The sequence below is a fragment of the Pagrus major genome, chromosome 16, assembly GCF_040436345.1.
Source record: "Pagrus major chromosome 16, Pma_NU_1.0".
Classification (NCBI taxonomy): Eukaryota; Metazoa; Chordata; class Actinopteri; order Spariformes; family Sparidae; genus Pagrus; species Pagrus major.
Window position 1 is genome coordinate 20,028,950 of NC_133230.1, and position 25,884 is coordinate 20,054,833.

General features: G+C 41.8%; 3 protein-coding genes across 3 annotated transcripts; 2 read left to right on the forward strand and 1 right to left on the reverse strand.

Annotated features, from left to right (window-relative positions):
- The first annotated feature begins 825 nt into the window (after nucleotides 1-825).
- Nucleotides 826-6,246, forward strand: rps6kl1 (ribosomal protein S6 kinase-like 1). The gene is made up of 11 exons (XM_073483915.1): nucleotides 826-882; nucleotides 1,030-1,203; nucleotides 1,503-1,627; nucleotides 2,305-2,397; nucleotides 2,491-2,538; nucleotides 2,983-3,115; nucleotides 3,484-4,887; nucleotides 4,977-5,066; nucleotides 5,245-5,327; nucleotides 5,760-5,855; nucleotides 5,958-6,246. The coding sequence occupies exons 2-11, from the start codon at nucleotides 1,068-1,070 to the stop codon at nucleotides 6,066-6,068; spliced, it is 2,319 nt and encodes a 772-aa protein (XP_073340016.1). The 5' UTR covers nucleotides 826-882; nucleotides 1,030-1,067; the 3' UTR covers nucleotides 6,069-6,246.
- Nucleotides 6,247-6,992: 746 nt separating this feature from the next.
- dlst (dihydrolipoamide S-succinyltransferase) lies at nucleotides 6,993-14,469 on the reverse strand. The gene is made up of 15 exons (XM_073483346.1): nucleotides 14,338-14,469; nucleotides 13,322-13,355; nucleotides 13,189-13,228; nucleotides 12,804-12,865; nucleotides 12,631-12,705; nucleotides 12,405-12,460; nucleotides 11,930-12,038; nucleotides 11,647-11,823; nucleotides 11,409-11,494; nucleotides 11,180-11,277; nucleotides 9,553-9,683; nucleotides 9,098-9,171; nucleotides 8,910-8,993; nucleotides 8,611-8,778; nucleotides 6,993-7,677 (listed from the first exon to the last, which is right to left on the reverse strand). The coding sequence occupies exons 1-15, from the start codon at nucleotides 14,398-14,400 to the stop codon at nucleotides 7,543-7,545; spliced, it is 1,392 nt and encodes a 463-aa protein (XP_073339447.1). The 5' UTR covers nucleotides 14,401-14,469; the 3' UTR covers nucleotides 6,993-7,542.
- Nucleotides 14,470-15,751: 1,282 nt separating this feature from the next.
- prox2 (prospero homeobox 2) lies at nucleotides 15,752-25,348 on the forward strand. The gene is made up of 5 exons (XM_073484198.1): nucleotides 15,752-15,835; nucleotides 17,064-18,670; nucleotides 20,893-21,000; nucleotides 22,317-22,511; nucleotides 25,144-25,348. Exons 2-5 carry the CDS (start codon nucleotides 17,126-17,128, stop codon nucleotides 25,309-25,311), a joined length of 2,016 nt encoding a protein of 671 aa, XP_073340299.1. The 5' UTR covers nucleotides 15,752-15,835; nucleotides 17,064-17,125; the 3' UTR covers nucleotides 25,312-25,348.
- Nucleotides 25,349-25,884: the final 536 nt, after the last annotated feature.

The following is a 25,884-nucleotide window of genomic DNA, read 5'->3' on the forward strand; positions in this document are numbered from 1 at the left end:
ATGATGCTGCTGCTGCTGCTGCTGGGGCGGAGGGTCCAGGGCATGCTCGCCTCACATCAGGTACACTGTGTATTTGAGCACGTACCGCCTGTGTTATATGCTTCATATTCATGTATTTACCGTGATTACTAGCTCATTGGATATATGAGTGCATGTTGGGGAGATGACGGAGGATGGAGATGGAGGAGACTGAGGATGGCTTTGTGTGTTTCATAACACTCCTTAGAGGATGTCGCCTCCATGACTGTAGCAAGGATGGGGTGTGATGTTTGTGTTTCTGTCTTTAGCCGAAAATAAACGAGATTTCACATCAGTGGGAGGTTTTCCAGTGAACATTAGCATTCATTGTGTGGCTGGTAATGCATTTGTATAATGTGACAAAGATTAATTGCATGATAAGAGGGATTTTAAAAATTCTTGTCAGCAAAAAAAATGTATTTGCCCCTGGGAAATAATCCATTGCATGTGATTTGAATAAGTGTGTGGGTTGTTCTGCAGTGTAGCACACATAGATGCTTTTTTTTGTAGGAGAATATAGTAAGATGTGGGTGTTGTCACCTACTCCAGTGTCATCTTTAGCTTTCCACCATCCTGTAGGGATTACCGGCTTCTTAATTTACCTGAGACACACGACAATGTGCCTCAGCGCTCTGAGTCATCCCCCTGTCATTTTTGCAACTCTCCTTCTTTCCATTCATCAGAAATAGTAGGCAGTAGCTTGTACTCACTTCCTGTCCTGGTCAGGAGTTTAACTCTTTGTTCATCCTGCTCGCTCAGATGATCATGCTCCTGAGCCATGGAGTCACCGGGGGCAGACACGCACTGAGCTCAGTGGCAACATATAGAGATGTGTCCTGCTATTAAAGACAGCAGGGAGCAAAGGTGAGTCTTTAAAAAGCCAGAGAGCTGCAGTTATGATTCAGATTCACTTTCTGTTTCTAATTTTATGAAGCTTGTTCACACCTCTACAGTCTGCCATACGCAGCTGAATCCACAGTTGAAAAATCTAACATGTTACGCTGTTCTCAGGCCCATCTGGTCCTTGACGGGTCCCAAACAAGGCAGCGATGGCGAAAAGAGATTACCTGGTGGAGGCGGCCAAGCAGATCCGCATGGCCCTGGACAGCGAGGTCAATGAGGACTATGAGGCAGCTTTCAGTTACTATAAGAATGGGGTGGACCTGCTCCTGAATGGCGTTCAGTGTAAGTTGTCATTTAAGGTCTTTCGCACAAGTATTAATGGATCTGTGACACAGCGAATGGGGAATTTCAAAAGGCGTGTTTGCACAAGACATGTGATAGGAACATGAGGACCAGAATAAAAACAGGAAGCCACAAAGCAAAGGTTAAAGACAGATCCCTTTCCTGGCAAGTCATTTTCCCCCAGTGTCAAAAGATATCTCTGGGTGTTACCAATTCTTACACTAGATAAAGACCAAGGTTTAGATTAGGTTACAGCTACAGCATTTTTCTCATTTTATTGGTGTTTAACTGTTTTACAGTGGACCCAAACAAGGAGCGTCGGGAGGCAGTGAAGAGGAAGACAACACAGTATCTTAAGAGAGCTGAAGAGATCTTCATCACACATCTGCAGGATAACCTCGGGAAGGGAAGCTCTCATTTAGGGGTAAGACGATCAGCCTTTGCTATAGCAAATGATGACAAGCTCAAGGAAAATGTCCTGATGTCTCTTTCCCGATGGTTTGACGCTTACAATTGTTGAATTTCTGTTTCAAACCATGGTCTCTCCAATGGCAGCATGGTTTCGCGCTTACAGTTGTTGAAATGCAGTCCTGAACTGTGGTCTCTCACTTCTTTACGTTGCAACTTAACGTTTCTCTATGTTCATCAGAACAAGCACGACTAGAAATGATCTCACTGTCTTGTTAAAAACCTCTGGTTTTCAGCTGCAAATTGTCCCGTGTCGTTTAATATATCCAGTGGTTTGACGCTTACAAATGTTGAAACATCTCGCTTGTCACACCACCACATCCCCTACTCCTTCGGACATGAAAGCCAGCTCATATATATATCTGTAATCTGAACACGATATGACGCGTGCTGTAGAAATGTTGATTTGATGTGATGTGAAATGTGCAAATTTAATGTATACATGGTTTGCAGAAACATACAATGCCAACATTTTATTCTGGGGACTGGGCTGTGCAGATGAAACATTTATCGCCTGTCTGTCTCGCACTGAGCCTCATTCATCTCAGATATTGTGGGACAAACGCATTTCTTGCTTGCCATCTGCTGCATTGTCGCCGTCGCTGATATCCTGTCTGTGGCTTTCACCACCAGGGTTACAGCAGTCTGAGATTCCGTCCAATCAGACACTTGAGTTCGCCTGTGGAGGACCTGGAGATGTGTAAGGTGGTTGGAGTGACTGATAAGGTAAGCTGTGTGTTTCAGTGCCAGCGTTGGCTTTGTGTATTGATGCTGTTTGTTGGATCGGAAGCCTGAAGATGTTTATTTTTCATTCCAAAGGTCCTGATTGTCCAAAGTATGGTCAATAAGGAGACGTTTGTTGTTAAGGTGAGTATTCAGTTTTCTTTGACATGATACAGAGGTGCAGTCCAGAGTAAACGGGGAGCTATGGGCATTGCTATTTATTATTATAAAGACAGCAACAACTATCCACTGACAGCAGAAATGATTTGGGGGTTGCCATCTGGCAGCCAGCTAGTCCTTGTATTGTGTGGCAGGCCAGTCGATGGGAGCTCTCTCCATCCTGTCTCCCTGAGTATCATCCAGCATTGATCTGCCTGAAAGCTCTCACCCTTTTAGCCAGCGCAAGACAGTGCACCTCAAATTTCAGTGGCCAGAGGGAGAATGTAACAGACAGGCGCTGATCTCTACAGGGGCAACCCAAGCAGTAGCTGGTGTTTATTTTAACCATGACTGATTTAGACACACAAAAGCACATGCATTTCCTCTAACCCTAACCCTAATGAGATCAGTCGTTATGTGTTCTTGCAGAGTCTGGTGAAGTCGAGCTGGGAGAGCAGGGACCAGCCAACCATCATTCCTCAGGGGGTGCCATACATGGTTAAGCTACTAAGATATTACGTCAGCGAGGATGCCGTGTATCTGCATCTTGAGCATGTCAAAGGTGAGCTGTCAACAGCTGCTCTGTTCTCAACTGACCATATTAACACAGTGGCCATTTTCCTCTGATGCCGTGCTCAGGGTAGGAAGCTTGAATGCTGGGATATTTTGAACTAGAAGCTCAAGTACATTTTGCATTAGCTTGCCAGTAGTTTTTTTAAGTAGAGAAGGTTTTTTGGCTATTTTTTGTGTTGTTAACTACTGAAACAAGGAATTTTGGGCCATAAACGATAAGGAGAACTTGGATATACGTATATGCTTTTAATTAGTCACAAGTATCAGAATTTCTATTTGCTAACAAATGTTTACTTGGGCACTTTTGGCAATTAATTAAATTGAGTGACACTGGTGTTTCTTCCCCTGTTGTCTTAGGTGGGAGGCTCTTCTCCAAGCTGCACAAGCTGAGAAACGAGAAGGCCAAGGAACACCCAGAATGTCTCACTTCTGGCCAGCACAACATCAAGATGAAGACCAGCTACACCTCACCCACAATCAGCACAGACTACCAGCACAACAGCCGAGGGAGCACAGGAGTGATTCCACAGAAGTTGACCGATGAGAGCCCAGATACGGACTTCCCCACCTCGTGGGACGAGACTCAGCAGCGACTGGAGAGCTGCGGGACTCACTCCTACATTGAGGAGACGGGCTGTCTCCAGAACACACGCTCCGCCGCATCATTTTATACCAAGCTCGATCGGCTAACTCTGCATTCTGGCTCGACGAGGACACAGCTCAACACCCGCATCCACCCACCAGCTCCCAGTTTGTGTTTGCACTCCAGTGAAACTCAGGAACAGCCTGCTCTTCCTCTCTCTTGTGCCCGTGTCAATCTGGCTCTCAATGTCATGTCAGAGATCCATACAGAACAGAAAGCCGGATTGGGATTGACGGAGTGCAGCTCTGAGTTCGAAGAGGCTTGGAAAGCTGCCGATCGAGCACAAAACTGTGAGAAAATAAACCCCTATGCAGTGACTGACAGTCTTTCACATAGCACGCTCGGACAAACGGAACCTCATACAAGTCAGACCTCATTTCTAAAAGCAGGATCACCAAACAGTGAAAATAATGGTTTGAGTTCGTCCCCTGCCATTTTGCATCTTCCTCTCCATTGCCAAACCCAGATCCGTGGCAGGGCATCATGGGATACCAGTGGCTCTCACCAAGGATCTGTTTTGAGCGGCACCTCTGCTGCAGACATGGTCACAGACTCAAAGCAGGACAAAAGCAGTCCAGACACAGAGGAAAGAAATGGGATGGTAGTCATCAGGAGCACAGACAGAGCAGTATTTTCTGACCACACTGACACAAGGACCACCTCAGAAACCTCCTGGCCTTCCTCTGCTTCCCTCTGCCACAGTATTGCAGCAAAACAGGGGACATTTTCAGGGGTCGCCCTGGCAAGAGACGGCGTAGAGGAGGCCTGTGAACTGAGTCCTCGAGAGAAGGTGGCACCCGCAAAATCTTTTGTGAGCTGGTTCTCCTCTGGAGCCCCACCTCACAGGAAGAGAGAGGACACGGATGCTGTCGTTAAATCAGAGGGATCTGTGGGGCAGGGAGAAGACCAGATCATAGAGGTGGACGGCTGGTGCCACCTGCCTCGGATCCCTGTCAAGTCCTCCCCGACAGATAAGGCCATGCAGACCTTCTGGGGGCTTCCCGAGGCAGAGGTGCGTGTGTGGGGGGCTCAGATCCTGCTGGCCCTGGAGAGTCTGCATCAGCAAGGCATCCTGTGTCGAGACCTCAACCCTAGAAACGTTCTGCTCACCAGCAACGGTGAGTTCATCAAATACCTGTAAAAGACGGCACCTGGAAAACCGCAGTACTTTTGTTTCTTGATCGGATGTTTTAATGTTTTTTTACAGGAAAGGTGTGTTTGACATTTTTCGGCCAGTGGAGTGAAGTTCAGTCAGAGATTTGCTCCAGAGCCATGGAACAGATGTACTGTGCTCCAGGTGAAAATGTGCTTCACTGTTAGCTGGAACCAGGAGATGTTCCTGGGTGTAACCTGCCACCTAGTGGCAAGATTCAGCTGGTCCACCTTATTCTGAATATCAGGCCAAAGACTGCACATTGTATGGGAATAAATATTGTGTATGATTGCAACTTTACTCACCTCATTGTATGTTTTAGAAATTGGGGGCGTGTCCAGGGCTACAGAGGCGTGTGATTGGTGGAGTCTTGGGGCCTTGTTGTTTGAACTCCTAACTGGAATGGTAAGCCAAGGCACAGCAGGCACGTTCAGTCTCATAGAGTAAATTCTGCAAAAGGCCTGCAACTAACAATTTTTTTCACTGTCGATCAATCTATTGATTATTTTCTTGATTTATTGATCAGTTGTTTGGTCTGTTAAGATTGTGTATAATGTCAATCAGCGTTTCTAAAAGGCAGAGATGCCCAAAGATATTCAGTTTACTGTCATAGAGGAGCAAAGAATCCTGAAAATATTCACATTTAAGAAGCTGAATCAGAATACTGACTTTTTTGCATGTAAACTAACTCAAACCAGTTAATCATTTATCAAAATAGTTGACATTTAATTTAATAGTTGACAACTAATCAACTAAGCGATAAATCGTTGCAGCTCTAGTCTAAAACTTGGTCATTGGTTCACTGTTTCTCACTCACCGTGTTCACTGTGCCTCCAGCCACTGTGGCAGCTCCATCCAGCAGGAATCCACTCCCACACCCAGCTGCTCATCCCCGACCACCTGAGCACCGCAGCTGCGTCTCTGCTCACTGAGGTCAGATTTAAGGCTTGAAACACCCACATCGGTAAAAAAAATATAAAGTTTGATGTCATTTCATCTTACAGTATCTCCACTCTCCATTATGCTGCTCCACAGTTGCTTCAGTTTGATGCTGGCTATCGCCTGGGCTCTGGAGGCGGAGGAGTGAGTGACATCAAGTGTCATCCCTTCTTCAGCAGCGTCTCCTGGAAAGCTCTGAGCTGCTAGCAGGTTGCAGCTGCTGCGCCCCTCATCTCTCTGTGCTGCATGGGAAGTGAAGCTGAACCTGAATCTGAGCATCCTCGTGTGGCCAGAACGGATGCAGCACCAGATCCTGGTTTCCCTTTGCGTTTTGTGCTTCCCAAAGAAAAATCTCACAATAAAAACTGAAAAATGACAAAACCAATGAACAGTGTCCCTTCAAAACATGACACAATGTATGTTATTATTATACTATTATATATATTATTTCGACTTCTGACAACAAAAGATGTTTGGACAGACTGCCATAAAATATTGTAGAAAAACAAGGATATTAGGCAATAAATTGTTACTTCTTCTCTATCTCTGGCACTGTTGAGGCCTTTGTCTTTGTTATAATTGATCAACAGGCTGTACGTATGGCTCCAAAGATGTCTGAGACCATTAACAGTTTATCACTGTAGATGTAAAGTGAGGGGATATGAACCCCACACCTGAAATGATTTCAAATCTTCGACACCTACAGTAGCATCAAGTACATCCCACCTGAATCAAATGTTGTCATGACAAACTGAGTCATAAGGCTCAGTCCTGTTGAGTAAGACAACTTTTCTTCTTAAGATTAGCATGAAACCCAAAGGTGGAAATCCATAGGGTAGTAATACGTTTTTAATGGTATTCGTTGTCAGCCAATATTCTACAATGTACTTGCATACAAACAGGTGACGAGTTCAAGAAAATAACACAATAGATGAAAGGAGAAAAATGCTCACATTCAGGTGTACTGCATGATAAGCAGATGAGACTTAGACTACTAACTTACTGTATTGTTGGTTTTATTTTAATCTGTGACCCATCAATGCATTATATTTGGATGAAATACCTTTCAGGCTGGGTCCAGTGACCTAGACTGTCAATATGGAAAAAAAAAAACACAACCAAAAACCACAGTCGAGTAATGCAGCTTTTATTCTTTAAAACTTTCTTTTTCTTAAATAGTCTTTCTTACACAGCATATCGAGCTTTTTGTGAAACAGATGGCATAAATTCAGAGGTTTTCTTTACTTTGGACATTTTAGAATAGTGTTTCTTGGTTTCTGGCCCAATATGTGCTCATTGTTCTTCTCTCAACCAAAATAAAATGATACTATTCAGTTTATCTATATTTGCAATTCATCTCGCAATAGGTTGAAAATGTTTCAATTGTATGTAGAAAATGACATATGGCCCACATGAGTAATATCCTGTTTTGATCTAAAGACCAGCACCACAGAAACCCAAGACCCTAACATTTCCCCACAACAGAACCAAATCTTTTACCACTCCCAGCCTTACAAACGTCCATCACACAACCCAACCGTTCCCAAAAAATCCTTTTTTTCCCCCTAGTTAACCAATACAACAAAATACACAACTGCAGTTACGGTAATGTTCATCAGGTGAGTACAGCCACGGTTTGTGTAGGGTGGTTTGTTTGGTTGGGCCTGGAGTTCACGAGGGTTCACATGTCAAGGAGCAGCACCCTGGGGTCCTCCACAACCGACTTGATCTTGCGCAGGAAAGTGACGGCCTCTCTTCCATCGATCAAGCGATGGTCGTACGTCAGGGCAACGTACATCATGGGACGGATCTCCACCTGAACAAGAGAAAATTGCTTAGTCCAAATTCAAATGCACTGAATGGAGATGGTAAAATATTAACTTGATTTCATATAAGTATATCATACATCTGTACACCATATTTTCATGCTACATTTGTTTTAAATTATTTAGTTTTACACTTGTCAGCTTGGAAAATACAGGCCAAGTGTACATCTCCTTGTGATGTGCTCAACTAGGATATTAAGAATATTTTCCTGTGGACACAGGATTGTTACCAAGAAAAAGAACTAGTGTCAAACAAATTATAGAAAACTGCTGACTGTCACTGGGTGTGGATTTTTTATTGACGGAGTCAATAAATGTAAAATTAGAAATAGTCACACCAGTGAACACTTAATAACTGGCAAACAGAAGGATAATGTACGATCGAGATTTTCTAAACCAAGCCCCACTCTTATTTTATTTACTTTTATTTTCTTTGTGCATTTTGTGATTTTAGTCCACTGGGTTTTTAAAACTGGGGTCTGGAGACCAACAGGGGCCCTTGAATGGACTGTAGGGAGAATGGAGTATTAGGATTTTTATCTTATATTTTGGGAGGTCTGAGCGACAAAAGGGATGGCGGTTTTACTTAATTTTTAATTCATAGTGATCCCAGACTTATTTTTTTTAATCTTCAAACTTTAAAATAAAAAAAATTATTCAGAGGGAAGTCCTCAAGACAAAATCGTCAAAAATTGGGGGTCTGTGATCTAGTAAGCATCTATTGTGGGCATCCTTGACTTGAAAAATTTTGGAAACTTTGGATCTAAGCGCTAATATTTTTGTCGTCGACAACAACTTTATCAATTATTCTTTGATCTACTGAAGATATTATTCAATTAGATGTGACCATTCTATTGCTAAATGTTTCTTCTTATTTTTGTACACAATCATGTATTTGCATGTTTAACGATGAGGTAACAAACCTTGCCACCGACTGCAACAGGCCTGTCAAAGATGCCATGCATGCCTAAAATAGCAGACTGTGGTGGATTGATTATCGGTGTGCCGAACATGGACCCGAACACGCCACCGTTGCTGATGGTGAAGGTCCCTCCGTCCATGTCCTCAACAGCCAGCTCATTCTTACGGGCCTACAGACACACATCAACATTAACTATCAATCACATCATAAGGAAATAGCAAGACCAGAACCTTGAACAACAATCATAACATAACAACACTACATAATGCTTAAAATGCGTCACTATATGAAAAATATTACCTTTTCGCCCAACAAACTGATGGCCTTCTCAATATCGGCAAAATTCATTCCCTCCACACTTCGAATTACAGGAACCACCAGACCCTGTGAGAGAAGTCATATTACTGAATTTTCTGCCCTGCACATTAGAGACGAGTGGGCTTTAAAGCACTTAGACTTGGCGTTACAATATAATGCACTTCTCTAACCTTTGGCGTGGCCACAGCCACACTGATGTCGACGTAGTCCCTGTACACAATCTCTTTGGTTGTGTCATCAATTACTGAAAATAAAGAGAAAGCATTAAGATTTTACACGGAAAAAATATGTATACAGAAACTATAAATCTTCACTACACTACTAAGAGTAGTGCTATTTGTGCTATTTTCTATTATAAGGTGAAACCAACAGACTGTTTTAGTTTTTTTAAAAAGGGCAGCACTACAGACCACCCCTGCTTCATTGTGGTCTGTTTAAATGGGTCAGGGTGGTTCAAAGGCAATAAATAAGCTGTGTTGGTTTCGAGGTTTGGCAGTAAATATCGTGAAACCTAAATCGTTTTCTTCAGCAGACACACTTGCTGTGACTTGAAACCACACATGCAAAAGGCAGAGTCAAACTGAGACCACAAAGTGAAGTTTCTCTTCATAAATTATATCTATACCGGCATTGACAGCAGGTTGGTCAGCCAGAGCGTAGGCAGCAGCCTTCACAAATGCAGACATGAAACCCAACTTCATGTTATGCTTTTTCAGGAAGGCATCTTTGTAAGACTTCCTCAACTCTGAGATGTTGCTGCAGGGAAATAGAGAAAAGGAATTAATTAACAATTTGGCATTAAGGCAACAAGCAGGACTGAAACCTAAGACATACTGGATTTGATGGGAGTTATGAAGAAAAAAAAAAAGGAAATCTGTGGCCTAACGAGTAGCAAGATTTGGGAATTTGAATACACATTCATACAAGTATGAAAAATAGAGAGGTGCTTGTTATAGTCATCGGAGATTTAATTTTAATGCAAAAACCCATTATTTTATGTTCATGATGTGTGTCATACTTGTGACTCTGAATCAGTAAAACAGGCCAGTAATGTCCCCTTCATGATGGGCTGACTACAGCTTGAGACAGAATTGTGTTTTCAAACATTATAAAAATACCTTTCAATGTACTTGACAGGTGTTAAAGTTGGTTACTGCTTGTCACTGTATGTACAATGAACAGACCAGAAATGTATAAATGATCATTAAAAAACTGGTATTAATTAGATAAAATAAGATGATCCAATAATGTAACCATGTTATGAAAGATACAAACCTAACATGATTTTAAAGGAAAAACAAACTATGCCTTTTTACGGTTATAAAAGAATGCTGTTACAGATCATGGTGAATTAAAGCTATTGAAATTGGGCTGCTAATCGTTTCACCATTGCTCATTTTTCTCTTGTATCTCTCATTTTAATTGTTTGTTTTCCTGTCTCTAACCCTGTTGGAGCTCTAGGGTTTCTACACTAACATAATTAGCCCCTCCCAAGACACAGACTCTCCGAGAAAGGAGAGAAGAAGCGATAAAAATCTTCACTTTCTAGAGCCTGTAAATCTTATTGGGCTGTCATAAAAGCCCATATCGGTTGAGGCAGCTCTTCCACTCAGAGCGCAGGTCTCTGTGGGCCCCTACAGATGCTCCAGCCTCCTGCTCTGACTAGCTCCTTCGGCTCCAGATGAGCCCTAGCCTGGGAAGTCTTCCTCCAGACCGTCAATGTCAATCCAATTAGGATACATAGAAAACCCTGAATAGCCGAAAGCTGACACCACACATTTGCGGGGAAAAGAAATCCTCAAAGTGTCCTCTTCAGCACAGGGGGCAAGTGCAGACAATAACATTTCCTTGTAAATTAATAAAACCTGTTTTAACAATTCTTATCTTCGTTTTAGATGGCATTACGACCAAATATTTACATTCCAGTGTTTAAGAGGATATCGAGTTTCAAAAAGCTTTTCCTATTGGGCAGATTCCAATCTATAACCATTTGTGCAAGTGTTGTTTAGGCTTTTAACACAACAGGCATTCAGTAAGTATACTGTATCCCTACTAAATACAAATACACACTTACATACATGTTTCTAAATATTTGCACAGATTTTGTTGTCTGTTTGTCTATGAAGCCCGTCTTTTTCCATTCAATGGTTTCTATTTAGAAGTGTTAATGTAGCAGAGCACATTTCACATTTATCATCTAAAATAGCATTGAGGGCTTAATAATGTAGGTCAGCTAACCTAGAATTTCCTACCTCATGTCGACCTCATTAAACGTAGTCAACATAGCGCAGGTGTTTTGGGCTTCCTTCAGTCTCTGGGCAATTCTCAGTCTCATGCGGTTCATCTTAACCTAGATGGGGAAAAAACAAGAATTATTAGACTCAGTTAACAGTCCCAAACTCTGACACTACTCTACAGGACCAATAAACCAATCTAAAAGTCATCAATATTATTTAGAGATTAGGGATTTTTACACTTTACCCTGCTCTCTGTCCTGGCCCCTTTAGCTCCACCCTCTGCTGGGGCCGCTGGTGCGGCAGGAGCAGCAGTGGGCTTGATGGCTGAAACTATAAAAAGACAAAGACGCAGTTTCCCATCAGTTTAGCGGAACTGGTAAAAGCCGAATAATGATTAATCATGTAAGCTGGAGGTCAAGAGCACAGATGTCAAGCAAAACAGTTCTCACATGACACTGACCGTCTGTCTCATTACAACTAACCTGGTTTGGTGTCCATAGCATGTGCTGGCACAGGTGGCACAGGGGGCATAGTAGTGGGAATGGGGCCCACAGCTGAGGCGGGAGGAGGAGGTGGAGGAGGTGCAGCAGAAGGTGGTGGGGGGGCTGCAGCGGCCGGGGCCTCAGCCTTTGGAGCTTCTGTAGCTTTTGGAGCACCAGCTAAAGACAGAGAGGTGAACAGTTAGGAATAAACTGACTTTAGAGTAAATCTTGATAATTGTATTTATTTATTACTTAATTCAAATAAAAATACAATATTAAAGACCTCCTTTTCGAAGCTTAAAGAGCGGAGTTCCTCCCTCGACCTTCCCTCCATCAGGAACCAAAAGCTCCTCGATCACTCCAGCAGCAGGAGAGGGAACTTGCACTGAAGTCTAATAGCAAAGAAAAGAACAAAAAAAAAAGTCTAAATAATCACAAGTATAAAACAGAAATGTAAAAAGTTCAGATATTTTCCAAGTGGCATATAAGTTGTGAGTTGGCTGGAGCCGAACTAATGTATGCATTCATTTATCTAGGTGTAAACTTATCTATAACTCTTATCAAGTTCAATGTTTTTGTTACAGTTTTATAAACAATTATTGAAAAAAAAAAAATAATTCACACCAAAAAAATTACAATTTTTAAAATGTAAGTAGGATGCTTTTTTCTGGGGGAAAAATGCCCCAATTCTTTTCTTTTCTCTGAAGGCTTTCAAAGCCAAACAATTACCAGCGATTGACGATAAGGAATAGTTTTACCTTATCAGTCTCAATTTCGCACACCACCTCATCCTCTGTGACGGTGTCTCCAACAGCTGGAAGGAGAAAAATGCTTTAGCATCTGAGCACAAATTGACCTCCGTTTGTTTGGCTTGGTTGTGATTTGGCTGGTGACTGTATCAGAAGCAACTAACATAAGCATGTTCTGTACAAAAGGCCCTAAACCTGCTGTGATATGTTCACGTTCATTAATAAGTGGAGTTACCTTTCTCCCACCTCACGTCCCCCTCTGTGACAGATTCTGCAAACGCAGGGGTCTTAACTGTGACGACTTCATTTCCTGGAGAACGAAGACAAGTGAAAGTAAATGCATTTCTTCACTCTACACATCAGTGGCTGTGCTTCATATTTGGATAACTGTAGAAATTAAAGACATACTGTAGGCTACAGACGTCCTGAAGTACTGGATCTGGAAGACGCTGGACCGGGGATCAGATTTTCTGAAGAAAACAAAAAAAAAAAATACAAATCAGACAAGTAGTAAAAATCCCTGAAAAATTATCTTACCATTCAAGATTGCAGAATAATATGATGCAGGTTTTGCATGTGCTATGTTCACTGTATCATTTGAAGTAACAGACAGAGATACTGATAATTGTAAAATAGCTTAATGACAGTGGATAGGTGGCAAAATTATGGCACTTAACTGATCGGCTGAAGACTGCCCATGTCAGAAAATCAACAACACGTTCTGCAGATCTACAGTGTCAATAGTGTACTATTCTTCAAATAGTTTGGTGTCTTTATGAGTGAGTGAACTTACACACTGTTGTTGAAAGTAATAGAGTGGTTGACTGAGAGGGCTGTAGGAAAACGAGGACAAGGGCAATGTGTTAATGAGTTTTTGCAGCGGTACTAACTTTAAAACTTCAAGCTTGAACAGTAAGCACACATACCTCCTGTGGCCCGACGAGCCAACACATTATTCCCCTGTGAAAAGGTAGAGTCAATCATTACAAAGTATCTGCAACTTTTTAAGTGTCAGGGACTGCGCTGAATAAAAACCAGTCGCAAGCATTAATGGGAAAATATGTGCACATGAGTTAATATTTAAGTTAAATATGGATTGCCCGACAGTGGTAGTCAATAACAGTTGTAACTGTACATAAATGGCAATGGAGTCAACAACAGGGAGAGAAGTCACAGCTGTCGGTCAAAGGTCACTGCTTACGCGCTAGAGGATGACCTTTGACATGATCGATAAAATGATCCGTCTAACAGGTGGCTTGTGTGGTTCTGCATGAGACCTGAACCAGCAAATGCATGCTAGATAGTTTCATGTGAGCTGCTGATTTAAGAGCTGCATTAAAGCTTCTAATGATCTGCAGCTAATCTTACTAACAAGCTGATAATGGGTTATCTCTGACTGTGCTTGACATTTGACTTTGCTGACCTAGCCTCTTATGCAGCTACACAAAGTTACACTCTAAAAACGAGAGAAAACATTTATTCAATACTTGTATTAAGTGAGCAACAACTACGATATGACCTCAGAGTGACAGCTAAAATCGGCTTGCTAACCTACCCATACAGTTAGCTTAGTGTGGCTAGCATGTGCTTGCTAGCCACATAAACATTATTGGATAAGTTTGCGTTAACTGAACATGAACACGGACCAGATACTTTCTGCTAAGGTCAAACAGCTTTAACATTCATGCCAAAACCAGAGACCAACCTATGACAGAGGGCACTGCATTTAACTTTACCACAGCCTGCAGCAATGACTTGTGAAGGAAAGTGTCATACTGTCCTTGGTTTGCAATGTTACGGCCTGTCCGTGGCCTACAGCAGCGAGCTGGCTAATGCTAATGCTAACTGTATTATAGCCGAGCAGACTGAAGCTGCGCCTCCACAGACAGCGACGAGTCCTGTCGCGGGAGGCAAGACAACAGTTTAGTCGCTTGTTGCCTACCTGACGGATGGCAGACAGGGAACGGCCAAAATTCCTGGTGAGACACCGGGAATGGGATAACATGGTGGCTGTGTGACAGCAGCCTGCCAGCGGAAGGGAAACTCTGTCACACCGACAAGCTGCAAGAACCGAGGAAGTAGTGTGGGATAAACCAAGTGCTCCGAGCAGAGGGGGGGCCGGGGGGAGTCCTCGATGTGGTCCCCTCTGACCCCCTCTGTACTATGCACTGACCACTGACACATACATTCATGGAAATAATGTATTAATAAAGTGTAAATACGGTGCTGCTATAACCACCTTTACAGATAACACAAGGCAACAACGTAAAAACAGAGAATAGAATAGAATAGAATAGAGTATGGCTTAGCAATATAAAAAATATTATATTGTAATCGTAATATGATACTATATATGGTTTAGATTTTGGATATTATTGGATAAATCATAAGTGTTTCCCTGGTTTTAGAGGCTACAGTAAAGTAATGTCATTTTCTAAACTTACCAGACTGTTCTACTTGTTCTAATACTTGCCTTTATCCCACCTGGTCATTATATGCACATTTTTAATGAGTGTTCATCAAAACTCTCATTGTGTTAATATTATTTTAATCCCATATCGCCCAGCCCTAGAATAGAGATAAGATTAGATAAGATGCAAAAAGATAAAGTCTACAGGTACCAATGTAAACACATAGAAGAGAACAGAATAGCAAAAATATAAGCCTGAATTAACTTTTTCAACTGACAAAGCTCATGTTTGTCTTTAGTGGGCTATTTCATACAGAGGATAATTACTTTTTTATTCATAATTTAACTTTTTCAACTCAACTTTTTGTGTTTATGAGTGCTTCATGTTTTATTCTGTTTATGTTTGGGACAAAGCAACTGATTGATTTAGAAAAAGCAACAGAGTAGCCTATACCAATTTATGTGGGCCTACATCCTTTGTGTAGCCCGTGTGCTGAGATCTTATTTTCCAGTTTTAAATAATTATTAGGACTTATTATTATTAGTGCATATTTCCAAACAGCCTCAGACCACATCAGTTTTTGTGACTCAGCAGGTTTCAGTCCCGACCTCAATGAAGAAGACTATCACTCCAACACCTAACACATACTTTCCTCCTCTTGACATTATGTGGGTGATGTGCAACCACCTCACTGCTTTCCACATGGCCACGCCCCGGCTCCTTTTCATGCACCCTTCCACTCCCTCTCACGCACAGCTGCTGTCCGACTCACAGTCTGACTGCGCAGGCCAGCAGCTCGGCACCGCGTCCCCAGCGCAACAGGTAAGGTCCCATCACTCTGTGTGTCTGTGCGCCGCCGCGGTTACACTGCAGCCCTGTCGGAGTGTGACAAAGTGCACGCCTGCAACTTCTCAAACCTCATCACTTCACTTTAGTGGTTTTTCTCGAGAAGGCTTTGAAACTCGTGGGTAGTTTCTGACACTCTCACGCAGGCTTTTACAGTTCAGCCGCCAACTCTAATCACGTTTGGTGAGTTTTTGAGTATTTGCTCGGTGTTTATGGACTGTTAAGTGACTGTTTCAAGTATATTTAGTTTGCTTATTGCTGTAGCGTATAGCTTATTGTTTTGGATTCAAACTTCACCTGTTCTACTTTCATTAATAAATAGTTTTACATTTTCTAATATCATTTCAGCTGTAAATTGCATGCTCTCCCTCAGGCAGTGAGTTTCAGCTAATATAACCATTTATCCACAAACAGGTCCAGAGTCTGTTATATTGCAGGAAATTTACAAACTGTTAAGAGTGAAGGAAACATTCAAATTACTCATGCTGTCCAAAAAATATAGAATTAAATCATCTCAAACTTTGCTTTATGGCACAAGTGAGTGTTTCTGCATATGCTCCTAAAGCAGTTCAGTCTTTTTGATAGAGTGTTTATTGGCAGTAAAAGTCAGCAATAGAAATGTAAGTGGAACTGCCTGATACAGAATTATTGTCTAATGTAGAAAGATAAATCTGTTCTTTTCAAGTCCACCCTTTATGCACTTGCAGCCCATTGTGTGAGCGTTACAGCACAGACAATATTTTAAAATGCACTTAAAGGGAATAAAGCAGAACAAGACTATTGAGCTTTTTATTTTAAGCAGTGAAGATCGTCTCTTGATCATTCCTTGAGACAAAAAAACCCATGAAAAATAAAGAGGTTTTCATGATATTTTCTCTGGTAAATAATGTATTCACAGAGCCGTTTCTTGTGCGTGCACGCTCTGTGGCTTTCATAAGCTGAAATTCATCTTTCATGGATGTATCGCAATTGTTCTTTTTATCCTTTGTGTTAACCGTTATTACAATCCTGAGAAGAAATGATACAAAAGACTGCGCTCCCATTTATTGCTTAAAGATGAAGGATCTATTTTCACATGACAGAGGATCTTCAAATACTGCAGGGTTCTTTGATTTTCTATTATAGTAATTTTTAAATTTAAAGTGTAATTTCAAATTCTATAAGCAAAATGAAACCTGCAATTGTGTCTATTATATTGATTTGATTATTTTTCCATTACAATTTGATACACTTTATATTTACTCAAAAAAGCATAAAGAGACATTACATGGTATTGTCATAACTTTATTTAAATCAACAGGCAAATAAACAATAGCATTGAAAAGCAATAAATGGCTATAAATGTGATTGTTTTAAATGTGTTTTTCATTATTTATTATCTTACCTGTTTTCCATTTTTCTATTATTTCAGATTCATTTAACAATACTCTGATTCTGCAACGTGTGAAGCCCTCACCAGTTTTCTCAGTGAGGATGAACCTCAGTCATCCAGACCAGAGCATGCACAGCTCCAGTGAAGGCTGCCTCGAGGACGACAAACCTGATGTCATGCTGCCTTGCTTCCGCCGAAACATGTACGACGAGCCTCTGGCCTCGTACTCCAATGGATCCATCATCTCTCAGCTCCTCCGCAAGACAATCCACAACAAGAGGGCACTCGAAGAAAGCCATTTCTACCTTTCCAGCTCCACTGCCGCTGACTCCGGCCAGGAGGACCAGAGCAGCGTCTCCTCAAAGGACAGCACGGTGGAAGCTGCCTCTCCCAGTGCTCACGTTTCCACGGGAGGCAGCCCGGAGGGGGAGCATTCCATGACTGACCACCTGCAGGCTAAGAGGGCCAGAGTGGAGAACATTATCAGGGTCATGGCGGGCTCTCCTAACAGCAGGCAGCATGGAGACAGTGAGAGGTCCGACACAGACGCCAGAGACACCAGAGAGGCCCGAGAAGCGTACAGGGAGAACAAACGTAAGCAGAGGCTGCCTCAGCATCAGGAACACAGTGTTGGAGGACCGGTGAGCAGACGACCTGGCAGCAGCAATAGCGACAACTGCAACACCAAGGATGAGGAGTGTCACAAGCTGAAAGAGCAGCTCCACAGCATGCAGAGGCTCCTGCGTCAGCTCCAGGAAAAGTTCCTTCAAGTTTACAACCAGGAAGACCCTGAACACGACAGAGACGAGACAAAAGTTGATCATGACACCCTGGGAGAAAGCATAGCATCACACTACAACAGCACTGATGACGACTTTGAAAGGAAGAACAGCAGAGTGACTGCAGAGTGTAAGGACCGAATGAAAGTGGTTGGTTATCTTGTGCACCAAAGAGAGAGTCAGAACCTTCAAGAAACCTTGAAGCAGGAGCTCTCCAGGGCTGTGAATGACTGTGTGGACAGGGTGTTCAAGAAGGTGTCCGCCACAGGGCTGGACCTGTCCCCTCAGCAGCGCATGTGCTCATCGCCAGAGATACAGATCAGCGTGGGTGTTGACAGGAAGAGCCAGCAGGCCGGCTCCACCCAGGAACAGCCCCAGGCTGAGGAGGCCTCGGTGAAACCCCGCTCTTTGGAGTACTATGAAAGCTCCGAGGCTCAGAGCCCACAGGACCAGACAGAGGCGCTGTCACTTGTGGTCCGCAAGCCGGCAGTGACCCCTCTGAGCTCTGTCACCCCGACAGTGAAGAGGCCCTATCCTGTGCACCAGGCACCATTTCAGTTCAGCTACAGCACCCCTCTGCATGACAGCCAGATTCTAGAGCATCTGCTAAAGTACGGGCCCCATTCCAACTTTGGGGGCCTCCCCTGCATGCCCCCATCAATGGACCGCACCTCCCCAGACTCAGTGGACCTGCCTTGGGACGCCATTGCCATGAGGTCCAAGGTGACATCCAGCCACCTTGGCCACCACGCTCGTCCCTCCGCCTTGGGGGCAGTGACAGTCGACAATCTGTGTCTCCCTCACGTCAAGATCGAGTGTGGTGAGCTGCAGAGCATGGCTGAACGAAACCCCTACATGTCCCTCAACATATCCTTTACTTCAAAACAGAAAAATTAGCTGTACTTTTTTTTTTTTTTTTAAATCCTCTTAAAGCAGGGTAAAGAAGTATATTGTTTGATAATGATGAGAAAAAATATATAAAATAGAGTTGTTGTTTTTTTTTTTACATATGTAGGTTGAAAGTGAAAGTGCAGTAAAAATAACTGTGGCTAAAAATACAAAACAGCGCTTACACAACAACTACATTTTGTTATAAATGTATTTACTCAAGACTCAAAAAATATATAAATAAAATAAATTGATAAAAAACCTTGATATCACGTCATACTATTCCCTACTATCTCCGTTAAAGCAGGGTTTGTTTTATGATAGCTTATATATACTGTATTTATCCTTTTATTTTATACAAATTCTCTATATCTCAGCTCCTCCATCTGAACAATGGCTGGTTGAGCTTCATTGCAGCATGGGCAGTTCCAGTAACAAACTTCAAGGAGAATTTTGTCTTTGATCTCGCTAACCCCATGGAAAATTACAGCGTCTTCTTTAATCTGAGCCGAGTAATGACTTTAAGTTTAGAAAAAGACAAATAAAAAGGAATACAAGGCTTTGATAAGAATTGCCAGGAACAAAAGCCAATTTTTCAAAGGCAGAGAAAGCATCGGTTTCTGTTTCAGGAAGCGTCGTTTTTTCAGACTTGAAAAGGTGCAGGATCTATTTCTCCATCATCAGAGTGATAGGGGTGCATCTAAAAGGTCACATCTGAGTGCTGCTGGAAATCAAAAGTGCCTGCCAACCACAACACTTGAGCTCTTGTCTTGAGCATTTGTTGTTGGATACCTTTTTCAGAATGTACATGAATGAAATAGAGTGCAAGATAACAGTATTTCTGGCCTCATAGGGACTCTTAAAGGAGCAGGGGTAAAATTCAAACTCAGAATTTTATAATTTACAATATTACTGAGGTAATAATATAAACTCAGAAATATTTATTTTTCCCTTAACTGAATAAACAAGCTGTTCTCAGAGGAAAATAAGGTCTCCAGAACACTGTTTGAAGCTAGAAAGGTGGCAGAATCTGCCACATATAAACGAAGTAAGACAGTATGTAATTGTGTTGTCCTTTAAGATCAGTTTGTTTATTCAGATTATTCAGTCATGAAAACGAAGACAGTCGGTTTATTTAGTTTGTTCAGGCATAAAAAAATCAGTCAATGAAAATCTTTCTCTTCTGATTAAAATTTCTTCTCCAAAACTACGTAGTGCACCTTCAAGTTTTCTACTCAGGGAAAAACGTGCTCATTGTTTGGAAACTAGAGTAACATTTGTTGTTTTTTTAATTATGTGGATTATGATTGGAGTAATATCTACATTTCATCATTATTTAATTCTTATTTAACCGACATAAATCATTTCTTCACTATTGCTCATTGCGACGTAAATAATCCAGGAAAAAATCCTAAATGAGTCACAGAAATATTCAATTTTGTTGATTCTCTCGTCGCGAGGCATTACAGAGAAATATTATGTGGTGCCTCTCAGGATTCGCTTTATCTTTACAGTGCAAAGAGCTCTGCTTCTCTTTGAACAATACCACATAAATCTTTCATCCCAACTTCCTTATTTCAAAGGTAGGGTTCCCTAATAAAATGTATGGTGTGGTGACCAGATAAGGAAATATTATGACCTAAGGCGTGGTGGTGGACTACAGAGGAAATGCTCCTGAGCGTCTTCATTGCCATAGGGGGAAAACTTGAGAAGGTATTGAATTTATTCATGTGTGCAATAGAGGAAATATATGTTGTGATATATGTGGAACATGTTTCACACCATTTAAATAATTTTTAAAATATATATTATCTATAATTTTGTACTTTCTTTGTAACATTTTGACCAAATTTCCCATTTTTGCCGGAGGAAAATAATAATACGGCGACATATGTCGTCTTTAAATCAAGTCAGCTCCTTTTTCAAAACATTTCCAAACAAGCTGTCTTAACTGCCAGGCATGAAGTGCTTCGCTCTCTAATTAAAAATCCCTAATCTAATTCGTAATTCTGTTTTGCCAATAAGCACATGTTAGGGTCATTATTGACTCCCTGGTTAATGCCGAGCTGTTCTTTAGGGAAATTCAATTTAGCCGAAGATTGAGGCAACACAATACTCTGGTCTGCTATCACTTTGCACACGACTGTATGATGTGTGTTGTGTTTAATTGTCAGCGTTACTGCCTTAACGTAAATGTGAACATCCAGGAGGGCCTCACCCCGAGCCATCTGAAGAAGGCGAAGCTGATGTTCTTCTACACCCGCTACCCCAGCTCCAACGTGCTGAAAACCTTCTTCCCTGATGTCAAGGTGTGTGTTTTTTACGTATAAAACAAACGGTGCTTTTTAGGATTGTTTGTCCTGCGTTTATCGACTTGTCAGTGTGTGTTTGGGACAGAAAAAATTCAGCAGTGTGTCGGAGGAGAGAAACAAAAACGCAGAGGGTTTAAATAACAAAGCCACTGAGCTGCTAGTATGTCCTGGGGGCAGAGGGAGATACAGGGGCATTCTCTCTTTAAAAAAAAGCCACTCCAGTCAGCAAATGGAGTGACAAAGGACTCTGTAGGCAAGGCATTACTATTGAGTGTCAACAGAGAGTTGGTATTAGAGACTTGTGCGGCTGCAACCAGGCGGTGGTGAGCTGGCCCTAAACACAACATCCTGTGTTTTTTGGCCTTGGTCTCACGTCATGCCTCCTCTTCTGTCTCCTCTTTTTTTATCTTCTCTCTTGTCTCCTCATCTCATGTTATCTCTTCTCATGCATCCTATTTATCCTAGCTTCCTTCATTTTAGGAAGAGTATATTATTCCTAATTCTAGCACAAGCTCACACCCAAACCTCCTACTTTTCTCCTCTTGAGTTTCTCTCCCATCCCCTCTCCTATCTCCTCTCCTTCCACCACGTCCCATGGATCTCCGAGCCAGTGCGGGCCCCTGCCCCTCAATCTGCTCTGACCCCCGGGGTCAGGGGGGAGGATGCTGTTGCTGCAGCCCTGCGAACGTCTCCTCCTTGCTTACAATCCCGTGGTGGGAAGTGGCACTGAACAAAAGAGCACCTAATCCCAGTGTCTGATTCCATCCTATCAGCCCGAGTCAATGAGAGGGAAGCTTCCTTCTGTCCTTATGCTGCCGCTTTCTCACCCACCACACCAGAGAGAAGAAGCGTCTTTGATGCCTGCCCAGCCCTTAGGCATTTTTTTCTGTCTTTCTGGATGAGGAGATAGAATAACAAGACTAATGTCAAGACTGAGTTTAGAAATACAGAGGCCTGACAGATGTTTTTTCACCCCGGACATTGGTGGGAAAGGATCAGAGCAATTAATGTCTCGTAGAGTGACAGACCATTTGGTGGCATTTTTGCCCTACAGGTACCAAATACAGGTTTTGAGTCAATTATGAAAAGGGTTTGGTTTTTAATTGAAAAGCATGAAGGTTAATTTTCTTAAATTTCTTTATGCTTTAATTGAAGTCTGAAATTAAATTCTGAAATTACATATTCCATTTATCCTGAAAAGGATGATCTCTGCTTTCATTTGCTGTCATCACAGGCGGTTGCAGGATGGCCCCTTTAATCCCCTGCAATAAACTTATGAATGGTATTAAGTGACGTTTTCTCTCCATTCCCAGTTCAACCGCTGCATCACCTCCCAGCTGATCAAGTGGTTCAGTAACTTCAGGGAGTTCTACTACATCCAGATGGAGAAGTTCGCCCGCCAGGCCATCGTTGACAGCATCAGCGATGTCAAAGACATTACAGTTAGCAGGGACTCAGAGCTGTTCCGGGCACTGAACATGCACTACAACAAAGCCAACGACTTCCACGTAAGTGTCATCCGTTAGTCATTCATTCTTTTGTGTTGCGGTTTGCATCGAGATCATTCTAGTTGATTTTTTTTTGCTTATGAGGTTTTGTCAGAAGTCGAACGGGTCTCGTGATGTTCATGCACCGTGGGACACATTAATCATTTTTGTTAAATTGGAAAAAGATATTTTCACTTCTTTTCTTCATCCCTGCTCCAAAATGTAGACCACCTGAAATACATATTTATTTTTTTATTTTGTCTCTACATAAATTGGTTATATAGTTAGACTCTATCTTAAAGCAAAAATGTCATATTATGGGAAAAAAAGAAAACTAAATAGAAACTAAACTAAAGGGAAAGAGAGGGTGAGTTTTTAGGATAAATAGGAAGCTACAGCCAGCAGCCAGTTAGCTTAGCACAAAGCTACATGCTGACAGCAGGTTAGTAACTGCCCTGACTAATGTGTCACGACATTTTGCTTTCTGGTGGCAAGATAGACAAGAAGATTGATACCACTCTCCTGTCTGTACGTTAAATAAGAATCTTAGCTGCTGGCCGTAGCTTCATAGGCTATTTAACGTACAGTTGTGAGAGTGGTATCAATCTTCTCATCTAACTCTCCACCAGATAGAGAGTAAGCATAGCTCCCAAAATGTCGAACTACTCCTTTAAAGCACTGAAGTCGACACATTCGTCACAGCAGTTACTAACCTGCTGAAGCATGTCCTCCTGTCAGCGATCACGTATGTCCGTGTGCTGACCTGTTGTGTCACACCGCACCTGTGGCTGGCCAGCCTTTACAGCCATTATCTAAACTCCAGAGTGATGCTTTATCAAACTGTGGGAAGAGGAAGCCGCAAAATCCCACTAAAACAACTCAGGATTAGAGGACCAGTACGCCTGAGCGAGGCCGAGATTGCTACTGATGCGGAATGCTGAGAAAGACGCTGTGGATTCCGAGGGAGAAGGCCGTTCGGTGGGAAAGGGACGGGACCGTTTTCTTTACCTTGGGACCAAGACATTCCTTTCCCAGGGATGCTTTTGTGTCAGGAGATGAGGGGAAAGAAAAATAACTTATGCCAACAACTGTTGTGCTAACCAGTGGGTGGATGGGAAACAAGGGCTGCAGGGCGGTTTTCTCCCAGCGCCCCTTGCTTCTAGACTTTTTTTTATGGATCCTGCGTTAGCTACGGGTCACTCCCAGACTCCTACCCCATTTTTAACCTTAATCCTACCGACTCTCCCAGTTTAATCACAAGTGCCTTATTCTACCATTCCAATCATTCAATTCAATTCCACATATTAAGTTTTATTAGATGGAGCTCATGTTTGTCATGGGTACTAATTTAAAGGGTCACACACTATAAGGGGTCATTTTGAAGGAGACACACACAGATGCAGCAGACACAGATAAAAAAAAGTATTGAAGTGGTTTTATTTCACTTATTTTATATTGGTGTTGAAATGACCCTGCTTGGTTTCAACATATAAATACAACACAATTCATGTTTATTTTGAAATTACCAGAATCCAAAGGATGGTATTTACACTTTAAAGTAATAACATGGGATGTACTTGGGATGAAAGCTGCGTTTGTATTAATGAAAAGTATTTATTTTTGTTTTACACTATATGAAAATGAACTGTAACTTTCTTTAAATAATATATATATTATTAAATATTATTAAATATATATGAAAATAATTTCTAAATTACTAACTAAACTAATAGCTTGAGAAAAGTTAAAGTTAAAGGAGACAAATTATGCTCATTTTCAGGCTCCGTCTGAAACGCTCTGTTTTAGCTCCTGGCTCTTAAAGGCCCACCCTCCTAAATACCCAGTCTCCTCTGATTGGTCAGCTCGCATACACCTAAGCAAGCAGGGCTAACAACAACAAAGCAGCTGTGCTAAATTAATTCTTCCATGACAAACTAGCCACTAGGTATAAATTATGCAAATGTTTGACATGTGGATGTAGTGTGATGTCACAAAGTCACTGAATTAAAAGGGAGACTACTGACGAGGCGTTTTTTCTGTGGGAGAAACGAGCTCCGATTGGCACAGACGTCAGGCTTTTTAACCTTTTAAGATCTTTTACATGTACAAGAACCTATATAACACACTGAAGGAAAGGAAAAAGAAAAAGCATAATATGTCTCCTTTAACATTTTGCTATGATTATCTTTCTTACACACGTTTATTCAGTCATTTATAACTGAATCTAACCATCTCAAGTCTTTTATCATTTCATTTTAATCTTCAGCTCCTGGCCATATTCTTGATGTGATCCATAATCATGGTTTGTTGACGGGCCCTCACAGTGCTGGGTAGAATCCCTGGGAAGAAAGCTCACCGGTGGTTAGTTTAGGTTCACGAAAACAAGACTAGCTAATCAAAGAGGCCTCTATAATGAAAGTTAATGATTGCAGCATTGCATTCATTGTATGTGTGCAGAGAACAAAGAGACAAGCTCCCTTTCATCAGTTTGAGTGTTTGAAGAATTGCGCTACAGGTCTTCTTTCATATGTTTTTGACTTTGAGAAAACTGAAGATGGATTGTAACGCAGCTTTACATGAAGAGCGTTTTCAATATGAGAATAAGGATTTAACTAGATTGACTTCACTTGTCCGCTTTTCCCCCCTTTTACAGGTTCCGGACAGATTCCTGGAGGTCGCTGAAATCACCTTGCATGAGTTTTACAATGCCATCTCTGCAACCAAAGATTCAGACTCCTCTTGGAAGAAGGCCATATACAAGGTGATCTGTAAACTGGACAGCGACGTCCCCGATGAGTTCAAGACGTCTTCCTATTTATAGGCCGGAGTGGAGAGTTATTACAGTGAAGGCATTGAAGTTAGTCACTTGACAGTATTATTTCATCTTTTCTTGTAGTGCATCTTAGTGAGGTGAAATGTAGATGTTGAATAATAAATCATTTTGTAGATCTGTAAAGACAGGCACGCACACGCACACACACACCCACACACACACACACACACATAAACACACATACACACACCATTTTATCTATAGTCTAAAATGCTGTATGTGCTACTTTTATCAAAAAGCAGATGAAAATGAAAGCTCTTGTGGTTTATTCTGTTTATTAGTGTTTACTTATATAATCTGCCTCAACACATTCAGAGTTTGTAGGTGTGTAAAAATGTTTACAGTGTAATCATGCTTTTTCGATATTATAAAATGATAGTGTAGCCTGATGAAGTTGAACTGGAAGAGATTTTTGACAATGACTGTCAGTATTACTTTGTTTTCATTTCCTTTTCATTTCATAGCTGTGTGTGTTGTGTAAATGTACATGCGCCGCCGTTGTATGTCGCATAATGTTCTTTAATTATGTTGTAAACTATTAGCTTCACAGAATGTGCACGT

Bases quoted from the DNA above. Each gene is read 5' to 3' on its own strand.
- rps6kl1 (XM_073483915.1), top strand. From the start codon at position 1,068: ATGGCGAAAAGAGATTACCTGGTGGAGGCGGCCAAGCAGATCCGCATG. The intron at 2,539-2,982 runs GTGAGTATTCAG...GTGTTCTTGCAG, and splicing joins AGGAGACGTTTGTTGTTAAG to AGTCTGGTGAAGTCGAGCTG. The intron at 5,856-5,957 runs GTCAGATTTAAG...GCTGCTCCACAG, and splicing joins CTGCGTCTCTGCTCACTGAG to TTGCTTCAGTTTGATGCTGG.
- dlst (XM_073483346.1), bottom strand. From the start codon at position 14,400: ATGTTATCCCATTCCCGGTGTCTCACCAGGAATTTTGGCCGTTCCCTG. The intron at 13,229-13,321 runs GTATGTGTGCTT...GTTTTCCTACAG, and splicing joins GGCTCGTCGGGCCACAGGAG to CCCTCTCAGTCAACCACTCT. The intron at 12,706-12,803 runs GTATGTCTTTAA...TTCGTTCTCCAG, and splicing joins CAGGACGTCTGTAGCCTACA to GAAATGAAGTCGTCACAGTT.
- prox2 (XM_073484198.1), top strand. From the start codon at position 17,126: ATGAACCTCAGTCATCCAGACCAGAGCATGCACAGCTCCAGTGAAGGC. The intron at 21,001-22,316 runs GTGTGTGTTTTT...CTCCATTCCCAG, and splicing joins CCTTCTTCCCTGATGTCAAG to TTCAACCGCTGCATCACCTC. The intron at 22,512-25,143 runs GTAAGTGTCATC...CCCCTTTTACAG, and splicing joins ACAAAGCCAACGACTTCCAC to GTTCCGGACAGATTCCTGGA.